Here is a 20,304-nt window from a genome sequence, read left to right as displayed (position 1 = left end):
AGAAGAGGAGTGATAAAATATAAATGCGGAGGGAGGGATATGGGTGGATGCGGATAGGGATGGGGAAAATGGGGGGGTTGGAGCAGGATGGCGGGAGAATTGTGTGTGCACACTGTGTTGGGGGGGGGGGAGGAGCATGGGAAGAGAAGAGGAAGGCGGGGGACCCCACGATATTGTTCACACCATTGGGTTGTAGGCTACTGAACTGGAATATGAGCTGCTGCAGAGATTGTGAATAAGGATTTTTTTTTCCTCGCAGACTGAAGCAAATTTAACAGATGATTTCTTCAGCGAAGACACTATGCATCTGTTGGAGTTGCAGTCTGCAACCGCGGTGATTGCGCCTGGCAGATTAGGGTAAGTAACCTCACTAGGTGGGACAGGCAGCATCTCTGGAGAGAAGGAATGGGTGAAAAGGGGTCTGAAGAAGGGTCTTCACCCGAAACGTCACCCATTCCTTCTTGTCAGAGACGCTGTCTGTCCTGCTGAGTTACTCCAGCTTTTTGTGTCTATCTTTGGTTTAAATCAACACCTGCAGCGCCTTCCTACACATTTCGGCTGCTCTAATGTGAAATCTCCTCCAGGTATGTCTATGAAGAAGTTCGCCTCCTCTCTCCGACGAGAGTTCAGCAACATCCTCTCCCGCTGTTCCCCCTCTGTGATTCCTCCTGCTCTCTGATGGAGTCTGGAGAAGGGACTCACCCCAAACGTCAGCCATTCTTTCTCTCCAGAGATGCTGCCTGTCCCGCTGAGTTACTCCAGCATTTTCAGATTCAGATTCAATTTTAATTGTCATTGTCAGTGTACAATACAGAGACAACGAAATGCATTTAGCATCTCCCTGGAAGAGCGACATAGCAAATGATTTGAATAAATAATAATAAGTGTCCGGGGGGGGGGGGGGGGGGGGGGGGGGTGATTGGCAGTCACCGAGGTACGTTGTTGAGTAGAGTGACAGCCGCCGGGAAGAAGCTGTTCCTGGACCTGCTGGTTCGGCAACGGAGAGACCTGTAGCGCCTCCCGGATGGTAGGAGGGTAAACAGTCCATGGTTGGGGTGAGAGCAGTCCTTGGCGATGCTGAGCGCCCTCCGCAGACAACGCTTGCTTTGGACAGACTCAATGGAGGGGAGCGAGGAACCGGTGATGCGTTGGGCAATTTTCACCACCCCACTGCAATGCCTTCCGGTCGGAGACAGAGCAGTTGCCATACCATACTGTGATGCAGTTGGTAAGGATGCTCTCGATGGTGCAGCGGTAGAAGTTCACCAGGATCTGAGGAGACAGATGGACCTTCTTCAGTCTCCTCAGGAACAAGAGACGCTGGTGAGCCTTCTTGATCAGAGTTGAGGTATTGTGGGTCATTTTATGTCCATCTTCGGCTTAAGCCGGAATCTGTAATTCCTTCCTACACACACTGATGGCTTTACCCCTCTGCCCATTATATATGTGCCACTAGTGCTGAGAGTGATACTCGAGTAGAGTGATGGACATGGGTAGTGAAGACACAGCAACCTACAGTATCTGTGTGACCATCAACCTCCCATTTGCACTAATCCTGTGTAAATCCTTTCTATCTGAAAGACGACAAGATATTTTGACCTTTTTCCAAAATTATTTTGCTGTATAGCAGTGATTTTTTTTAATGAATTAAAATATGTTCATGAAGCTTTACAAAGGTGATGTTAGTGTATGAACATTGAATTCTCTCATTTTAAGTAACTTAATCCTGCACTTTCCTCCCTTCCCCACTTCCCCCCTTGCTCCACCCCAGTTTCACAGTTCTCCACATTGTTTCTCTCGAGACCAAATCTTCCCTAGACAACAATGAACCTACCAGGCACCTCCCAGCCTGAGGTCATTTGTGGCTGGCCCTGAATGGTCCTGTTCTTTTCTCGCCTCTGTCTCTTGACCTCTTAACCCCCTCCCCCCCCCCCCCCCCCCCCCCCCAAATCCCCTACTTTCAGTCTGAAGAAGGGTCTTGACCGACAACGTCACCCATCCTTTCTCTCCAGAGGTGCTGCCTGTCCCGCTGAGTTACTCCAACACTTTCCACGGTAGTCTGACCTGTTGAGTGTTTCGAATGCTTTCTGTTTTTGTTTCAGAATGTTAACTTCTGCAGTTTTGCTTTTCACTAGCAAAGTTGAGATGTTGAACGTATATTAACGCTGCAATGCTCTAGTGCCTTCATGGACACTTTCTTTCAACTGGGTGTTGCAGGTTTATAGCCGGTGTGATTCGGAGGGAGAGGATGGCTGCCTTTGAACGCCTGCTCTGGAGAGCTTGCAGAGGGAACGTCTACATGAAGCAGTCAGAGATGGAGGTTCCTTTGGAAGATCCAAGCACTGTAAGGAATTCTAACGGATGACAACTTGTACAATCCTTTCGCGTTAATTCTATGTTGTGGCCAATGAAAAAAATATGTTAGTAACCAGGAATATATGCTGCTGGCCCCGCTGTGTTCTGGCCTTTCCTCACCTCCCAGTTCCCTCCCCTCTTTTTTCAGTCTGAAGAAGGTATAATTGACGATCAACTGGACTCTGACAACTTGCATTCATTTTCCAGACACACTTTATTTGCTTGTGCAGCCCCAGTTACCGCACGGCTCTGAAATTCCACTCGGCACTGTCAGCTTTCAAACAGATATTGAGCCTTGAAATCGGACACACCATCTAATTTCTTATCACCGACCACAATACATTCTCAAAAACACTAATACAGATACAATAACACTAACACAAATAAAGCTACATGCTATTCAATCCTGTACTCATGTTCAATGTTAGTGAGGGTAACTATCAAGAACCCTGTGTCTGGGTTATAGCTAGCTGTGCATCAAAGGGTGCCTTTCAAGAAACTTGTGCTGCACATCACAAGATGTCCAAAGGCCCTTATGCTGCACACCTATCTTCACCCTTGTCATACTAAAGCTTCCACAGAGGGTCCTGACCTGAAACGACACTCATCCTTTTTCTCCAGAGATGCTGCCTAACCCGCCGAGTTACTCCAGCACTTTGTGCCTATCTGTAAGAAAAATATGATGGGGGGGCAAAAAGGTTGAGCATTCGGACAGTGATTCTTTATTTTAAAAATGCCCGAGCCTTTCCATTGTTAACAGCCTTCCCTTTTTGGTGTTAGATTGACAGCACCTAGGATCATGGAACTGCCTCTGGCATGCACGTTGCAGATACTACAGTCTCTTTGCTGGACACCTGATGCAGGCTGTGATTAGAGCTAGATTTTTGTGCAATCTAATCCCTAGGCCAGAATATTTTGAATGGAGAGCCTATGACAGAACTGGACAGAAGGAGGAAGCTTGAATGGAAGAGATTGAAGCATGCCATTTGAGGAAAGGTTGGATAGGTTAGGGTTACTTTATTTGGAATAGGGAAGGTGAGGGGATACTGAATAGCTGTGTATGAAATAGTTTAGTTTAGAAACACAGCGTGGAAACGGCCCTTCAGCCCACTGAGTCCAGGCTGAACAGCAATCACCTATGCACTAGTTCCATGTTATTCCACTTTCGCATCCTACACTCTAGGGGCAATTTACGTCAAGTCAAGTAAACTACAAACCTGCACGTGATTGAAATATAGGAGAAAACCGGAGCACCTGGAGAAAACCCACGTGGTCACAGGGAGAGCACAAAAAATCTGCTTCATACTTTACTTCAAATTAAAGATCCCAATGGTCGTATTTGATTAGGATGTTTTCCCAATCTTCCCGGCCAGCACCTCAAAAAACAGGTAATCCATTGAGGGCTTAATGGCAGGCAACATGACTGGACTTGTCATGACTATGCATTGGAATAAATCAGGCGTATGGCACTGCGACAAGACGAGGCGCTGAATAATTTCTTGGCTCTACCGATGTACGATAATAATTATGTTTTGCAGCTCGTGGAGGTACAGAAGAATGTGTTCATCATCTTCTATCAAGGAGAGCAGCTGAGGCACAAAGTGAAGAAGATCTGTGATGGGTGAGGTGGTTGTTTCAGTACACTGGGTCTGATATCACGGCCTGCATGGCACACCTCTGTAACTTACCTGACAGAAAGACACGACGGGCCCTCCGATTCTGAAATTAATTCAAACTCATCAAATCCACATGCCGTAGAAAGCATTGTGTATCAGGATGCATCACAGCATGGTTTGGGAACAGCTCCATCCACGACCGCAAGAAACTGCAGAGAATTGTGGAACAGCCCAGACCATCACACAAACCAACCTCCCTTCCATTGTCTCCATTTATACCTAATGTCGTCATGGCAAGGTCACTGGAATAATCAAGGACAAGTCGCACCCTGGCTGCTCCCTCTGCCCCCCTCTCCCAAGTGAAAAACACACACCTCTAGATTCAGGGCCAGTTTCCAGGGCACAAATGTCAGTCCAGTAAGTATCTGCTGTGACGTAGTTTACTACTTGTCAGGTTTCAAGTCCTGCTCTAGGCTGGCATTTCTAATGCAGACATGAAGGACCAGAGCATCGTCTGACGTGCAGCCATTTAATCATGGTGTTAAATCACATTCCTTTTACCTTCTGGGGTACACAAAAATGCTGGAGAAACTCAGCGGGTGCAGCAGCATCTATGGAGCGAAGGAAATAGGTAACGTTTCGGGCCGAAACCCTTCTTCAGACCGAAACCCTTCTTCCTTTTACCTTCTACTGAGATGTATATGATCTGTTGTAATATTTGAATAAAGTCACAGAGTTGTCACCATTGTATGTTAATTTCTGTGGCATTTTGCTACAGACAAATTGCATTGCAGGTGTGACAATTTCAGCATGCAAATGATTTACCATGCAACACATTGGAACATATCAAGGTCTCCAAAGCTACTCTTTCAATGCTGTCTCGTCCGTCTGCCCTCTCCTCCTGTTCCCCAGTGCCTCCCCCTGACTTTGAGCCTGTCCCCCAATATTTTCATTGTGTTTCTCCCAGTGTTTTAACTTTTTTAACTGCACCTCCTTTTCTGTGTATTTCCTACTGCCAGTATTCATTCCGTTTAAGACAATGTCTATTTTTAGTCTGATACTTTATGTGAATCAAAACGCAAAAAAACAAACTCCTGAGGGAACTCGGTGCTTCAGGCAGTATTGGGGTGGGTGAACACTGAATTCTCCAATTTCAGGTAACTCCCAAACCCTCCTTATCTTTCCAGTTCTCATCTCCCACACACACCTTTCTTGCCACTATCCCTGCCCCTGTCTCCCAGGTCCTTTCCCCTCCTCCCCCTTTCCGTCCATCCATGCTCCGGGTCCGGGTCCCCAACTTTTCTTCAGCTCCCATTCCCTTCTACACACAATTCCTCCCCGGACATTCCACTCCCTACCTCCTTTTCCCATCAAATTCCATTATTTACACCCTTTTGCCTTCTCAACTTTTCAAGGACAGTTGCATCGGAAAGTACCAGAGGATGGGGGAAGGGTGAGGCATGATGTTAATGCTGCCTCACAGTGCCAGTGATCCGGGTTTGATCCTGACAACAGGTGCTGTCTGTATGGAGTTTGTATGTTCTCCCTGTGACCGCATGGGTTTTCTCCGGGCATTCTGGTTTCCTCCCACACTCCAAAGACATACAGGCCTGTGGGTTAATTGGCTCCGGTAAAATTGTCCCTAGTGTGTAAGATAATATTAGTGTACAGGGTCTTACTTGGCAGATGGGCCAAAATCAGGGCCCAGAAATATGGAGGGGCCAGAGACCACAGGGGGTGGCACTGTGGCGCAGCGGTAGAGTTGCTGCCTTATAGCTCCAGAGACCCAGGTTCGATCCTGACTACGGGTGCTGTCTACACTGAGTTTGTAAATTCTCCCTGTGACCGCGTGGGTTTCTCTGGATGCTCCAGTTTCCTCCCACATTCCAAAGACGTACAAGTTTGTAGGTTAGTTCGCTTCAGTTTTAAATAAATGTAAATTGTTCCTAGAGTGCAGGATAGTGCTAGTGCACGTGGTGACCAATGCTTGGCGCGAACGCGGTGAGCCGAAGGGTCTGTTTCCGCTCTATGCCTCTAATGTCTAAAATCTTAAAAAGAAAACCAAAAGACCTCCACCAATGCTATTTGACCCACTGAGCTCATCCAGCTTTTCAATTTCACTTTTGCAACTCACACTTCAGGTTTTTGCTCTGGTAAAGAAAGATTTGCATTTACAACAGCACCTTCTGTAATCCTGGACTACACAGTGTTTCAGTGTCAATTAAACACTGTCCCACTTGGCAATTTTTTCGGCGACTGCCGGCATCATTGACTGACGTATCAGGTCACCGAAATATTTACGACGTGATGCAGCGTGATGACGTATTGATGCATGGTATTTTTTCAAGTGTCGCAACATATTTTTGTCGCCGCTGGATTTTGAAATGTTCAAAATCTTTTGGCGACACTGATATGACGGCAGCAGTCGCCGAAAAAATCGCCAAGTAGGACAGGCCCTTTACTGTATAAGTTTCAACAGTTGTGATAACAGGGGGAGCTGACTGGAGCTAGGGGGCGCTTGGAACACATTTGTTCCTTGGTGATTAGCAGGGCAGAGAGTGCAATAGGGAAATAACGCAGAGATTCACTCTGTGTGTTGGTACCTCAGTAGGTTTCAGTACAATCTCATGTTGAACTGGATTGACTGGAAAACTAAAATGCTGAAGGCTCTGATCTGCCAAGTAACACCCTGTACTATCTTACACACTCGGGACAATTTTACGGAAGCCAATTAAGCAACAGGCCTGTACGTCTTTGGAGTGTGGGGGGGGAAACTAGAGCACCCAGAGAAAACCTACCCAGTCACAGGGATAACATACAAACTCCGTGCACCATCCTGCACTTTTTAGATTTTAGACTTTAGGGAAATGCTAAACCACCACTGATATTTAAGAGAGATCATAAGGTCATAAGTGATAGGAGTAGAATTAGGCCATTCGGCCCACCAATGAGATATTTACGAGACCTAAGAAGTGCTCTGATCCGAAATGTCACCTATTCCTTCTCTCCAGAGATGAGGCCTGACCCACTGAGTTACTCCAGCACTTGGTGTCTTTCTATGGTATAAACCTCCATCTGCAGTCCCTTCCTTCACACCCTGATTTTAGTAAGAAAATGTGTAGTGTGAGCACCCTTATTTATTGTCGAGGAACCTATTCTTGCCCATCTGAGAATGCTATAACTTTCTTTACAATCAGAATACAAAGCATTTTCGTAAATACATATTTTCAAGGTGTAAATGCTTATTAGAAACATAGAAACATAGAAATTAGAGTATTGTTGGTGATGCATTGTAAACCTCGGTTAATAATCCAGAGGATAGTAAATCCCAGCCGGGGCAACATTTTGGAACAGATGAGGTGGCTATATGTAGTTATCAGATCATTGTAAAACTTGAATGGTACATAGGTCTTGCTTGGGAAAGGAGATCTGCCATCCATGCCAATGCAAATGGGCTTTATTCTCAATGGGCATCTAAAGTGGCCCACCTCAGTCAATTCTTGCCTTATAAATGGGTAAAAGGGAAGACGTCCCACCATTTTTTTTTCTGGGCAACTCGGGGCTGCAAGGAAGCAAAGATTAGCGACAGTAGCAACAGTTCACTGTTTTAATGGTGGTAAATTCCTCTCTGGTTTTCCCCAGGTTCCGTGCCACCATGTACCCATGTCCCGAGTCGGCCAGCGAGCGCCGAGAGATGGCTGCTGGTGTGAAAACACGCATCGAGGACTTGAATACGGTAAGTGACACTTGGACAGGTACATGGATAGCAAAGGTTTAGAGGGATATGGGCCAAAGGCAGGCAAATGGGACTAGCTTAGATGGCCATCTTGGTCAGCATGGATGAGTTGGACTGAAGGACATGCTAACATGCTGTTTGACTCTGACTCTATAACTTCTAGTGAGCTGCTAAAAGCCAAGTCATTGTTTCCCATTCAAGAACTTAGAGTGGAGTGTCAGTCTATGGGGGTTGGTATCGGCATGTGATCAACATAGCCTGTGCAATGTAGCTGACCAACTTTAAAAAGGCATTGATATTGGCCTTGGAGATGACCATGGCTCTGGGTCATTAGATTCAAAACAGCTGGGTTTTGATGGTGCCTGGGTGAATTGAGACACTGCTACGGCCATTCCTTTTCCCCTTTCCTCTTGGCCAACCATCTGGCCCAGCTATCAGCACTGGATTTTATTCTCTGAATGGCCAAAAGCCACCTCCACCTCCACCCAACTCTGCAACAGCCCTACAGGAGCTGAATGAAGGTGTCTGCTGGCCCTTTCCTTTCATTACCACCCATTCCAGTCAATGTGATGGTGCTCACTGATGGCATATTCCAGCATTCTATGGTGGGGTGGGGGGGGGGGGGGGGGGGCTTTATGGGGTGGGAGGTGGGGGGGAGGGGTCAGAATTGTTTTGCTCAGTGCCTTGAGTGCATGAAGTGCCTGAGTCTCATCTTTCTTAGTGGCAGGCTCACAACAGAAGTGTTCACTTGCCTGCCTTGCAACAACATAGTGTGTATATAGTAGCGTTTTACTATTTCTTGGTTTCCAGTTTTCCTTCTTTCTCTACGATAATTTCTGCAGCTCACTCTGAATTGAATATGATTGACCAAGTCATCTTTCTAGGGCCAAATATTGTTGTGTGGCATTTTCTTAGCAATTGAATGATACAGTGGGCAGCATGGTGGTGAATCGGTAGAGTTGCTGCCTTACAGCACCAGAGACCCAGGTTCGATCCTGACTACAAGTGCTGTCTGTACGGAGTTTGTAGGTTCTCACCGTGACTGCATGGGTTTTGTCTGGGTGCTCTGGTGTCCTCCCACACTCCAAAGACGTACAGGTTTGTAGGTTAATTTGCTTGGTTAAATTGTCCTTGTGAGTGTAGTATAGTGTTGGCGTGCGGGGTGATCGCTGGTCAGCACGGACTCAGTGGGCCAAAGGGCCTGTTTCCGCGCTGTATCTCTAAACCAAACCAAAAACTAAACTTGAAACGAGAGTTTGTTTTGTTAATTTGGAATAAAAACAGGGATTGATTTTTTTTTTTTTGACTTTCTGAATTCACTTGTCGATTCTTCAGGTACTTAACCAGACTGAAAGCCATCGTCGCCGTGTCCTCCAGGAAGCAGCCAAGAACCTGCCGAACTGGCAGGTGAAGGTGAAGAAAATGAAGGCCATTTACCACACCCTGAACCTGTGCAACATCGACGTGACTCAGCAGTGCCTGATCGCAGAGACCTGGTGCCCCGTGGCTGATATGGACCGGATCAAGAAGGCGCTCAACCAGGGGAAGGTGAGCAGAGAGTCAAAGACGCAGCATTTTTGTGATGCGTGTCTCAGCAAACCTTTAAAACCAGAGGGAGCTGGAAGGGAGAAAAGGCAGAACTAAGCCCGGTAAGTAAGGGGTTAATACAGGTGAGATGGGATTTTTGATAGGAAGCTGGTTGGACAAAGGTCAGAGGTGAAAAGACAGAAGGTGTGAGACAAAAGGATTGAAGAGTTGCATATTGTGAAGCTAGAGGAAGGAATGTTTAAAAGGCTATTTATTAGGGTGTGGTGTTGGGATGGGGCTGGGAGGTTGGTGTAATGGGGGGGTGGGGGGAAGGTGTAATGGGGGGGGTGGGAGGTTGGTGTAGTGAAGGTGGGGGTGGGGGTGGGATGGTGAGGGTAAGAGGAACCCATACAGAATTAAATAACCCATCATGAGGGCAGGAGGAACTTGGCAGAGAGAGCACGCAAACAGTGCCGATTGACAACAATCTGCCTTTCAAATTAGCTTATGAAAAAGTAAAGGTGTCTGCGTGTGAGATTTTTGCTGTTTTCTATTTTGGCGCCATTAATGAGTAAACTTATATCTGGAGCTGACACTAAATGAGTTTCCACCCCTCTCTCCACCCTTTGCCCTACTCCAGGAGCGCAGCGGTTCCAGTGTTGATCCAATCATGACAGTTGTGCAAACGCACATGGCACCGCCCACCTTCAACAGAACCAACAAGTTCACGGCTGGGTTCCAGAACATCGTGGACGCCTATGGTGTTGGGACATATCGAGAGATGAATCCTGGTGATGCCCGGTTGATTTTCAATAGCTTGAATTGTGTAGCCAAAATGTGTAGGAAGGAACTGCAGATGCTGGTTTACACCGAAGATAGACACAAATGCTGGAGTAACTCAGCGGGACAGGAAAAAAAGGAATAGGTGACGTTTTGTGGCAAAACCCTTCTTCCTGAAACATTACCTATTCTTCTTCTTCAGAGGTGTTGCCTGAACTGTTGGGTTACTCCAGCATTTTGCACCTATCTTTTTAAATCTGTGATAATGACTAATCTGTTACTCCAATGTGCAAGATTGCTCTGCCGTGCGTTTTGGATGCCTTAGTGAATAGACATGGCTGGTTTAACATCTTAAGGGGCTGTCCCACCTCGGCGACCTAATCCGCGAGAAGAAGAGTGTCTTCGACCTTCAAACGCGAGGGCACTCGCCTGGAAAGCCTCGAGCTGGATCGGCCGTCCACGTTGAAACCGCGAGCTGGATCGACCGACCGCGCGCGCATACATACACACACACACACACACACACACACACACACACACACACACACACACACACACACACACACACACACACACACACACACACACACACACATCACAAAGGCGGGGGCCACGTTAAGCGGGGGAGCGCTGTCTGAAATTCACACCCGTGATGAAGAGGAAGGTAAATGCTATGAGAAGCTATGAAAATGCAGGGGGATTTGGACAGGTTGGGGGAGTGGGCAGATGCATGGCAGATGAAGTTTAATGTGGATAAATGTGAGGTTATCCTCTTTGGTAGCAAAAACAGGAAGGCAGATCACTATCTAAATGGCGTCAAGTTGGGAAAAGGGAAAGTACAACGGGATCTGGGGGTCCTTGTTCATCAGTCTATGAAAGTAAGCATGCAGATACAGCAGGCAGTGAAGAAAGCGAATGGCATGTTGGCCTTTATGACAAGAGGAATCGAATATCGGAGCAAAGAGGTCCTTCTGCAGTTGTACAGAGCCCAAGTGAGACCACACCTGTAGTATTGCGTGCAGTTTTTGTCCCCTAATTTGCGGAAGGACATTCTTACTATTGAGGGAGTGCAGCGTAGGTTTACAAGGTTAATTCCCGGGATGGCAGGACTGTCATATGCTGAGAGAATGGAGCAGCTGGGCTTGTACACTCTGGAGTTTAGAAGGGATGAGAGGGAATCTCATTGAAACATATAAGATTGTTAAGGGTTTGGACACGCTAGAGGCAGGAAACATGTTCCGATGTTGGGGGCCACATTTTAAGAATAAGGAGTAAACCATTTAGAACGGAGATGAGGGAACACTTTTTATCACAGAGGGTGGTGAGTCTGTGGAATTCTCTGCCTCAGAGAGCGGTGGAGGCAGGTTCTCCGGATGCTTTCAAGAGAGAGCTAGATAGGTCCTACAGTGGGATGATAGATTAGTTACAGATGTGGACAGAGAAATTGCAGATTGAGTTTAACCCTAGCAAATATGAGGTGTTGCACTATGAAACGTCGAATATAAGGGGATAAGTATACAGTTAATGGCAAAGTCTTTAACTGCGTTGATGTACAGAGGGATCTTGGGCTCCAAGTCTATAGTTCCCTGAAAGTTTCAAGACAAGTAGTTAGAGTGATAAAGAAGGCATATGGTACGTTTACCTTCATTGGTCGGGACATTAAGTATGTGTCAGGAAGTCACATTGCAGTTATATAAGACTTTAATTAGGTTACATTTGGGAAAATTGTGTGCAGGGAAGATAGGGAGACTTTGAAGAGAGTGCATTAGAGGTTACAAGAATACTGCCTGGATTAGAGGGCATTAGATATGAGAGGTTGGACAAATTTGGATAGTTTTCTCTGGAGCATCAGAGGTTGAGGGGAGACCTGATGGAAGTAAATAAATTATTGAAGGAATGGATAGGAGAGACCTTCCAGGGTGGAAATGTCAAAAACTAGAGGGCATAACACTCAAGTCAGATTGGGAAAGATTAAAAGAGATGTGTGGGGCAAGTATCTTTTTTACGAAGAGTGTAGTGGGTACCTGGAATGTGCTGCCTGGGATGGTGGTGTAAGTGGATGTGTAGTGGTATTGAAGAGGCATTGACTTGGACACATGGATGAATGAGCAATTGAGGGATGTGGAGCATGTGCAGGCAGAGAAGATTATTTATCTTGGCATCATGTTCGGCATAGACGTTGTGGGCCGAAGGGCCTGCTCCTGTGTTGTACTGTTCTAACTTCCATTTCTGAAAATAGAACTACTGTAGAAACTGGTTAAAAATGGAATATGTAGATGGTTGAACAAGTAACGTATTCCAAGGTTATGGAAAGAGCATGACTAATTGGGGTTATTTTTCCGTAAGTTGTAAGTGCACAATTGGCCAACAGAATTCCTTTTGGGCTGCATGGTTCCAACTCAAAATTTGCCCTAGGCTACAATGCAAAGATTTCTAGCTTCACCAGGCAGCTAACTGCTCAAAGCAAAACTAATGTTATAAGCCAAATAAAAATCACGAGAGGAATAAATCAGGTAAATGCATAGAGTCCCTTGCCCAGAGTAGGGGCATCAAGAACCAGAGGGCATGGGTTTAAGGTGAGGGAGGGAAGATTTAACAGGAAACTGAGGGATAACTTTTTTATACAAAAGGCGGTGAGTTTAATTTAGTTTAGAGATACAGCACGGAAACAGGCCCTTCGGCCCACCGAGTCCGTGCCGACCAGCGATCAGCCCGCACATCCTGCACACACTAGGGACAATTTACGCTTACACCAAGCCAATTAACCTACATACCTGTACGTTTTTGGAGTGTGGGAGGAAACCAAAGATCTCGGAGAAAACCCACGCGGTCACGGGGGGAATGTATTAACTCCGTACACACAGCACCCATAGTCAGTATTGAACCCGGGACTCCAGCACTGCAAGCGCTATAAGGCAGAAACTCTACCACTGTGCCACCATGCCGTGGGTGTATGGAGCGAGCTGCTGGAGGAGGTTACTATTGCAATGTTTATGAAACATTTGGACAGGTACATGGAGAGGACAGGTGTGGAGGCCTAGGGGCCAATTGCAGGCAGTAGGGATGTGTAGATGGACTCTGCGCCTCAATGCAGGGGATGGTGACAATTCAAATGCAACCTGTGACTGCAGACATCAAGGGCTGCAATTTTGCATTGAAAAACCATTCACTCGCAAGTTGTGGCTCGAGGGGGAAAACGTCACGCCGCAGAAGTCTTGAGTGTGCCAGTAGTTTTTATCGTGTTGTACTTTATTATTCTACTTGTACAAACCTTTGAAACCAACCCCATAGTGTGGAACACTCTGAGATATGATTTGTTTGTGAATTTGTCTTTCCAGCTCCTTATACAATCATCACATTTCCATTCCTGTTTGCTGTTATGTTTGGAGATTGTGGGCATGGAGCAGTCCTCCTGGGATTTGCACTCATTATGATCATTAATGAGAAAAACTTTGCTGCCCAGAGAGGGGGCAATGAGGTGGGTGAAAGGTTTGACGTGTGTTTTTGTAAGCAGGACTACTTCATTGGGCCGAGGTTCATTTCCTGAGTCTTTCCTATACATTAGTTGTGGACGAGCATTGTTATCCCAGAGGGTTAATGGCAGGAGATGTTCTTTACAGAATAAATGACATACCTTGAGATGCCTTGAAGTCTTTGTCCCCAGTGAAATCCAGAGGGCAGTCTATCGTGTTGCAGAAAGGTGCAGTTCAAGAGGCCTTCCTGCTGGTGAGAATTAAACCACACTCACCATTTTAGACACATTGCTGGAGTAACTCAGCGAACCAAGCAGCGTCTCTGGAGAAAAGGAATAGGCGGTGTTTCGGGTCAAGACTCTTCTTCAGTCTTTTTTAGTCTTCAGTCTCTTTTCTCTAGAGAGGCTGCCTGTCCTGCTGAGTTAGTCTCGCATTTTGTGTCTATCTTTGGTGCAAATCAGCATCTGCAGATTCTTCCCACTCACCTTTTTTCCCTTTTAAATGTTTCATTTGTTCTTACTCTACCTAGTTTTATCACCATTTCAGACTACTTTCTCTTATTACAATCTACCTTTTTTTTAAAGCTTCCTGTTTCATTTCAGGAACCATACATTCCTCATCCAGATATTTCTATCTCCTCTGTCAATGGAGTCTCTTGTTCCAATCATTGTCACCTTAACTATTCCATTAAATCTCTCCATGATTTGAATTTCATGAGTTATAGGAGCAGAATGAGGCCATTCGGCCCAAGTCTACTCTGCCATTCAATCATGGGTGATCTATCTCTCCCTCTCAACCTCTTTCTCCTGCCTTCTCCCCATAACCCTTGGCACCCATACTAATCAAGAATCTGTCATATTTCCGCCTTAAACATAGAAACATAGAAATTAGGTGCAGGAGTAGGCCATTCGGCCCTTCGAGCCTGCACCGCCATTCAATATGATCATGGCTGATTATCCAATTCAGTATCCCGTACCTGCCTTCTCTCCATCCCCTCTGATCCCCTTAGCCACAAGGGCCACATCTAACTCCCTCTTAAATATAGCCAATGAACTGGCCTCAACTACCCTCTGTGGCAGAGAGTTCCAGAGATTCACCACTCTCTGTGTGAAAAAAGTTTTTCTCATCTCGGTTTTAAAGGATTTCCCCCTTATCCTTAAGCTGTGACCCCTTGTCCTGGACTTCCCCAACATCGGGAACAATCTTCCTGCATCTAGCCTGTCTAACCCCTTAAGAATTTTGTAAGTTTCTATAAGATCCCCTCTCAATCTCCTAAATTCTAGAGAGTATAAACCAAGTCTATCCAGTCTTTCTTCATAAGACAGTCCTGACATCCCAGGAATCAGTCTGGTGAACCTTCTCTGCACTCCCTCTATGGCAATAATGTCCTTCCTCAGATTTGGAGACCAAAACTGTACGCAATACTCCAGGTGTGGTCTCACCAAGACCCTGTACAACTGCAGTAGAACCTCCCTGCTCCTATACTCAAATCCATCAACTTGGCCTCCACAACCTTCTGTGGCAATGAATGCCACAGATTCACCACCCTCTGACTAAAGAAATTCCATCTCATCTCCTGTCTAATGGTATGTCTTTTTATTCTGAGGCTACGGCCTCTGGTCCTAGACTCTCCCATTAATGGAAACATCCTCTCTGCATCCACTCTATCCAGACCTTTCACGATTTTGAAAACCTCAATTGAATATCATCTTAACCTTGTCTGCCAAAGCATCCGCACCACGTGGCACAAGTGGTTCAGTACAACGGTGGTGATGAGAGGGTGCGGCATCAAAACCCTCCGGTGGGATACAAGAAATAAAAGCAAGCTTGCTCCACCATTCATTAAAACAATGGATTATATTGTAACTCGTCGATACTGCTCTAACCATATTCCTTAACAACCTTAATAACTAAAAAAAATTACATTGGTCCCCACTGACTAAGCTTCCGTAACCCTCTTTGGCAGAGGATTCTAAAGAGTCAGCACACTCAGAATATCCAGGCCTTTCACTATTCAGTAAGTTTCAATGAGGGGACCCCTCATCCTTCCAAACTCCAACGAGTACAGGCCCAGTGCCGTCAAACGCTCGTCATATGTTAACAATTCTCTGTCTTGATGCATTGTATGTATTTTCATTGCTTTGTCATGCAGTGTCAAACCTATTACACAGCATGGGTTTAGGCCTATTCTTTGGGTGGTGTTGATGGAGTGACTTGACCAACACTATTTGCAAAGGAGAGCCCTAATTTTGTTATCTAGTTTGGTAAAGGATGGTGGGATGGGAGATTGCAACCTTCACGTGGTCCGCCCTGTTTCCACGAATGCAATCAACCTGGCGTGCACAATCAAGTAAGATCAAATAGAACAAGTTGTCCTACAACTTTAGGCTGTGCACGCCATACACAAGAAGAAGAAGTAAAGGATGGTGAATAGACCAACATGCTTTAATGCTCATTATCTCATCTGTCAGACTCTGTCTGGATGGGTTTCAATTGGCTCCAGTATCCCCACCTTTTGTGAGAGAGTTTTCTAAATCTCTACTACACGTGGTGTGGAATAAATGCCTCTGAGGTACATTTTAGCCTGGTGTGGCGCCAATTTTAAGGCACTGGCTCCTTGTTCTGGATTCTCATTTCAGAATAGCTCAGCCATGATTGAATGGCGGTGTAGACTTGATGAGCTGAACGGCCAAATTCTGATCCTAGAACTTATGAACGAAAGATTAAATACTTTCTCTGGATCTGTTCTGTCAATGTACTAAATGCTATGACCACAGCAACCTTGAGGAGAACACAAGCCTACTTTCAATGGGACTTTAATGTCATGTGTACCGCGGTACATTGAAATTCATTTTTGCATACAGTTAAGCACAAGTAACAATTTGAGCAATCTTCCACCATAATTTACAGCTAAAACTCCAGTGTCGGCCTAGTAAATGGTGAGATATGTTTCACACCTTGGAACCTCTGAATGTTGGTGGTCACAGCAGTCCAGGGGTAATGGGAAATGTAGGTGGTTGGTACATAAGTGTATATGAAGCCTAATGCAGTCTCCAATATTTGGCCCTCTATTCAGATCTGGAATACTTTCTTCAGTGGACGCTATCTCATCCTGCTGATGAGTGTATTCTCTATTTACACTGGATTCATCTACAATGACTGCTTCTCAAAATCCTTCAACATATTTGGATCCTCGTGGCATGTCCGAGGGATGTATCATAGTGGACAGTGGAGGTAAGTCGTGCAGCAAATTTCAAAGAATAAGAGCTGGGTCAGTTAGCCAGAACATTCAACTTTGTGTGATTGTTCCAAATGAGTCAATTTTAAATCTGTCCTTTTGTCTGTTCCCTTAATTTCATTGTCAAATATCAACGAAAAATTGGGCAGCTTGGGCACTGAATTACCTGGCGCAGCGGTAGAATTGCTGCCTTACAGCGCCAGAGACCCGGGTTCAATCCTAACTACGGGTGCTGTCTGTACGTAGTTGTACGTTCTCCCCGTGACCATGTGGGTTTTTAGCGGGTGATCCGATTTCCCCCCACACTCGGGTTTGTAGGTTAATTGGCATTGGTAAGAAGATTATAAATTGTCCCCAGTGTGTGTAGGATAGTGCTAGTGTGCGTGGATCGCTGGTCGGCACAAACATGGTGGGCCGAATGGTCTGTTTCCGCGCTGTATCTCTAAACTAAAGTAAAGCAAACTAAACATGACAATCACAAATGTTAGGCTTCTCACCACTTCTGTTTGGTCAACTGGTATTGGATTCTGCAATAAATCTTTTCTTGAATGTGCTTTGTTAAATATTCTATTCTGAATGCATTCTAAGATGTTTAAGTAGCTAAAAGCAGCTGCTATTATTCAAAAATTGTTTACACGATGTCCTTTGTTTCTTTCCAATTATTCTCAGATGTATGCATTTACCCTTTTCCTAAGCTTACTACTACTTCATATGGTTGGATAGCACCAGATGCAGTGGATAGCACCAATTGCAATGGCTGTGGCATTAATCACTTTTCTTCGTCTCCATAGTCTCTTTCAGAATGAAATAACGCTATCAAATGATTGAGAATATAGAGTAACTACTTCACTACTTTAATACATGGACTAATATATGATGTGCTTTTTGCATTGATTACCCCGATCTTGGGGAGGGTGGTGGGGATGGGAGGCGAGGGATGAGGGAAGGGTAGGAAAAGTGTGGTGTTTTGGAAAGAGGGGGATTTTTCCAGCGGGTTCTTTAGCCCTAGCAGTTGATTGATGACAGTGGTGTTGCATTTTCTCCAAGGTCTCTGTGGAATTTCTATAGACTCGATTTGGCATGACTGTATGACAAATCAAATTCCTCCTATGTTGCAAAACATACTTGGCTAATAAAGTATGATTATCATTATACCATGCGCACTTCGGCAAGGCCAGCAGATTGATCAAGGACGAGTCGCACCCTAGCCACTCCCTCTTCTCCCCTTTCCCATCAGGCAAAAGATATAGGTGTGAAAATGCACACCACCAGATTCGGGGACAGTTTCTTCCCAGCTGTTATCAGGCAACTGAATCATCCTATCACAACCAGAGAGCAGTGCTGAACTACTATCTACCCCTTTGATGACCCTATTATTAACGTTATTTCCTTATCATGTATCTATACACTGTAAATGGATCGATTTGAATCATATATTGTCTTTCTGCTGACTGGTTAGCACGCAACAAAAGCTTCTCACTGTACCTCAGTACACATGATAATAAACTAAATTAAACTAAACTTCCAGTGAAGATGAATGGAAGAAATCACATCGAGATCCAATCTTTCTCTCTCTCTCTACTGGGACAAATGATGAAATTGATTTTGAAAGGGTTTAATATGTTAAATATGCTGCTTTCATAATAATAGCTGATCTTCCCCATTTGACTGCAAAATATTTGAAGTCTCTCCTATAATATATGGAGTATCCCACCAAAACAGAGATTAAAAGGGCAGAACATTCAGAAAAAAACGACTCCAGGCAAACACATGATAGGAATGTAAACTGAAGCAAGGCATGAGACTTCTTCCAGGTACTATCTTCAACTGTGTACACCAGGCCCCTGTATCAGCTCCATGCTTTCACCTAGTTGCCTATATACCTAAAAATCCTTCATTGATGAATATATAAGGATTTGACACCCTCGGGTCCCTGGAGATTTACAACAAACTTATAACACTCAGAGAAGCAATTTCTCCTTGACTCAATTCTTTAGTTTATTTTAATTTATTGTCACCAGTACTGAGGTAAAATGAAGAGCAGTTAGTTGCGTGTTATCCAGTCAGCGGAAAAACTATTCATGATTACAATCAAACCATCCACAGTGTACAGATTGAGAATTAAGGGAATAATATTTAGTGCAGGTTAAAGTCTAACTAAAGATAGTCTGATGGTCTCCAATGAGGTGGATGGTCGCTCAGGACCACTCTCTAATTGTTGATAGTACTGTATATATTAACCCTCTTATTCGGTTATAGCAGACAATTGGTGTTAACTGATGTCATTCCTCCCACCCCACATCCCCCTGCCCCCCAATTTCTGACACCTCTTATGGCCCTAAACCCAGCTGAACATCATTGTTCCTAATTTTACCCCATTCAAGTCCCTTCATCTCCCAACTCAATATTTACGAATTCCTTCCTTCCACCTCTCCATTTTCCACCTCTTTCTAATTCGTTGATCCTCCTTAAAATCCATCTCTGCGACCCTACGATTCATTATTGGCTTTCTGGAGCAATAATCTCAAACGCAACATGATGCTTTAGATGTGACTCCAATGGCTCACTGGAACTTTTCCAAGCAGTTGATAGCCCATTGCTCTGTATGACACTATTTGTTTTTGTCAATAACTCATTGTAAATCCAATAACTCTCTGTAATTCTGCTTGTCTTTGTCTTACAGTCCGGAGGTCGTTGAGAACAATGTGCTGCTCCAGTTAGACCCTGCTGTTTCGGGTGTATTCTCAGGAAATCCATATCCATTTGGCATTGATCCGGTGAGGAATGTTACAACATCCACTCCGATCTTTCCATGTTAGTCTCAAAAATGTTTCATGTACCATTTGGAGGTTTCTATTTCCAACAAGTTTAGGCAGCACAGTGGCGCAGTAATACAGTGCTGCCATGCCGTGCCAGAGACCACAGTTTGATCTTGACTATGGGTGCTGTCTGTACGGAGTTTGTACATTCTCCCTGTGACGGTATGGATTTTCTCTGGATGCTCCGATTTCCTCTCACACTCCAAAGATATACAGGTGTGTAGGTTAATTAGCTTCAGTAAATTGTCCGTAAACAGAATAGTGTTAGTGTATAGGTGATCGCTAGTCAGCGCAGACTCGGTGGGCCGAAGGGCCTGCTTCCACACTATATTTTATAGTGTGGAAGCATTGGCACTAGAACCAATGCATATTGCACGCCAATGCTTTATATTCTTTCAGTATGAACCAAAATACTTAAAATCCCAAATTCAGATGAATCACTCGATATGGATTCCTTAAGAGCAAGAATCATTGCTTGTGTCAAGAAATTAGCACCTGTTAAAATGTTGAAGGACAAAACTTGGTATACCCACCCTTTAATTTGCAAAACAACATTGCTGCCAATTTATGTCCCATAGTTGTGAATATGTGGCAGTTAATGAATGTTCTTTTGTTACTTTGAAGATTTGGAACATTGCCTCAAACAAGCTAACTTTCCTCAACTCCTATAAGATGAAGATGTCGGTTATTCTTGGTGTTACACATATGGTGTTTGGTGTGGTCATCAGCCTCTTTAATCACGTGTAAGTACATGAGGATG

The 20,304-nt window shown here is 44.9% G+C and overlaps 1 protein-coding gene across 2 annotated transcripts in view; it reads left to right on the top strand.

Moving 5' to 3' along the window:
• Positions 1 to 20,304, top strand: part of atp6v0a4 (ATPase H+ transporting V0 subunit a4) — a 50,861-nt gene that overhangs the window by 18,679 nt on the left and 11,878 nt on the right. For both annotated transcript variants that reach the window (XM_033037730.1, XM_033037729.1), the window contains exons 6-15: positions 260 to 357; positions 2,218 to 2,344; positions 3,894 to 3,976; positions 7,614 to 7,707; positions 9,043 to 9,255; positions 9,875 to 10,025; positions 13,353 to 13,492; positions 16,564 to 16,721; positions 19,409 to 19,502; positions 20,169 to 20,287. In XM_033037730.1, coding sequence (XP_032893621.1) covers positions 260 to 357; positions 2,218 to 2,344; positions 3,894 to 3,976; positions 7,614 to 7,707; positions 9,043 to 9,255; positions 9,875 to 10,025; positions 13,353 to 13,492; positions 16,564 to 16,721; positions 19,409 to 19,502; positions 20,169 to 20,287 — 1,277 coding nt within the window. The remainder of the gene's footprint in view (positions 1 to 259; positions 358 to 2,217; positions 2,345 to 3,893; positions 3,977 to 7,613; positions 7,708 to 9,042; positions 9,256 to 9,874; positions 10,026 to 13,352; positions 13,493 to 16,563; positions 16,722 to 19,408; positions 19,503 to 20,168; positions 20,288 to 20,304) is intronic.

This window comes from Amblyraja radiata, chromosome 19 (assembly GCF_010909765.2).
Source record: "Amblyraja radiata isolate CabotCenter1 chromosome 19, sAmbRad1.1.pri, whole genome shotgun sequence".
Taxonomy (NCBI): domain Eukaryota; kingdom Metazoa; phylum Chordata; class Chondrichthyes; order Rajiformes; family Rajidae; genus Amblyraja; species Amblyraja radiata.
Note: the sequence above shows the minus strand (reverse complement) of the source record. Positions and strands in the feature narration are given on the sequence as shown.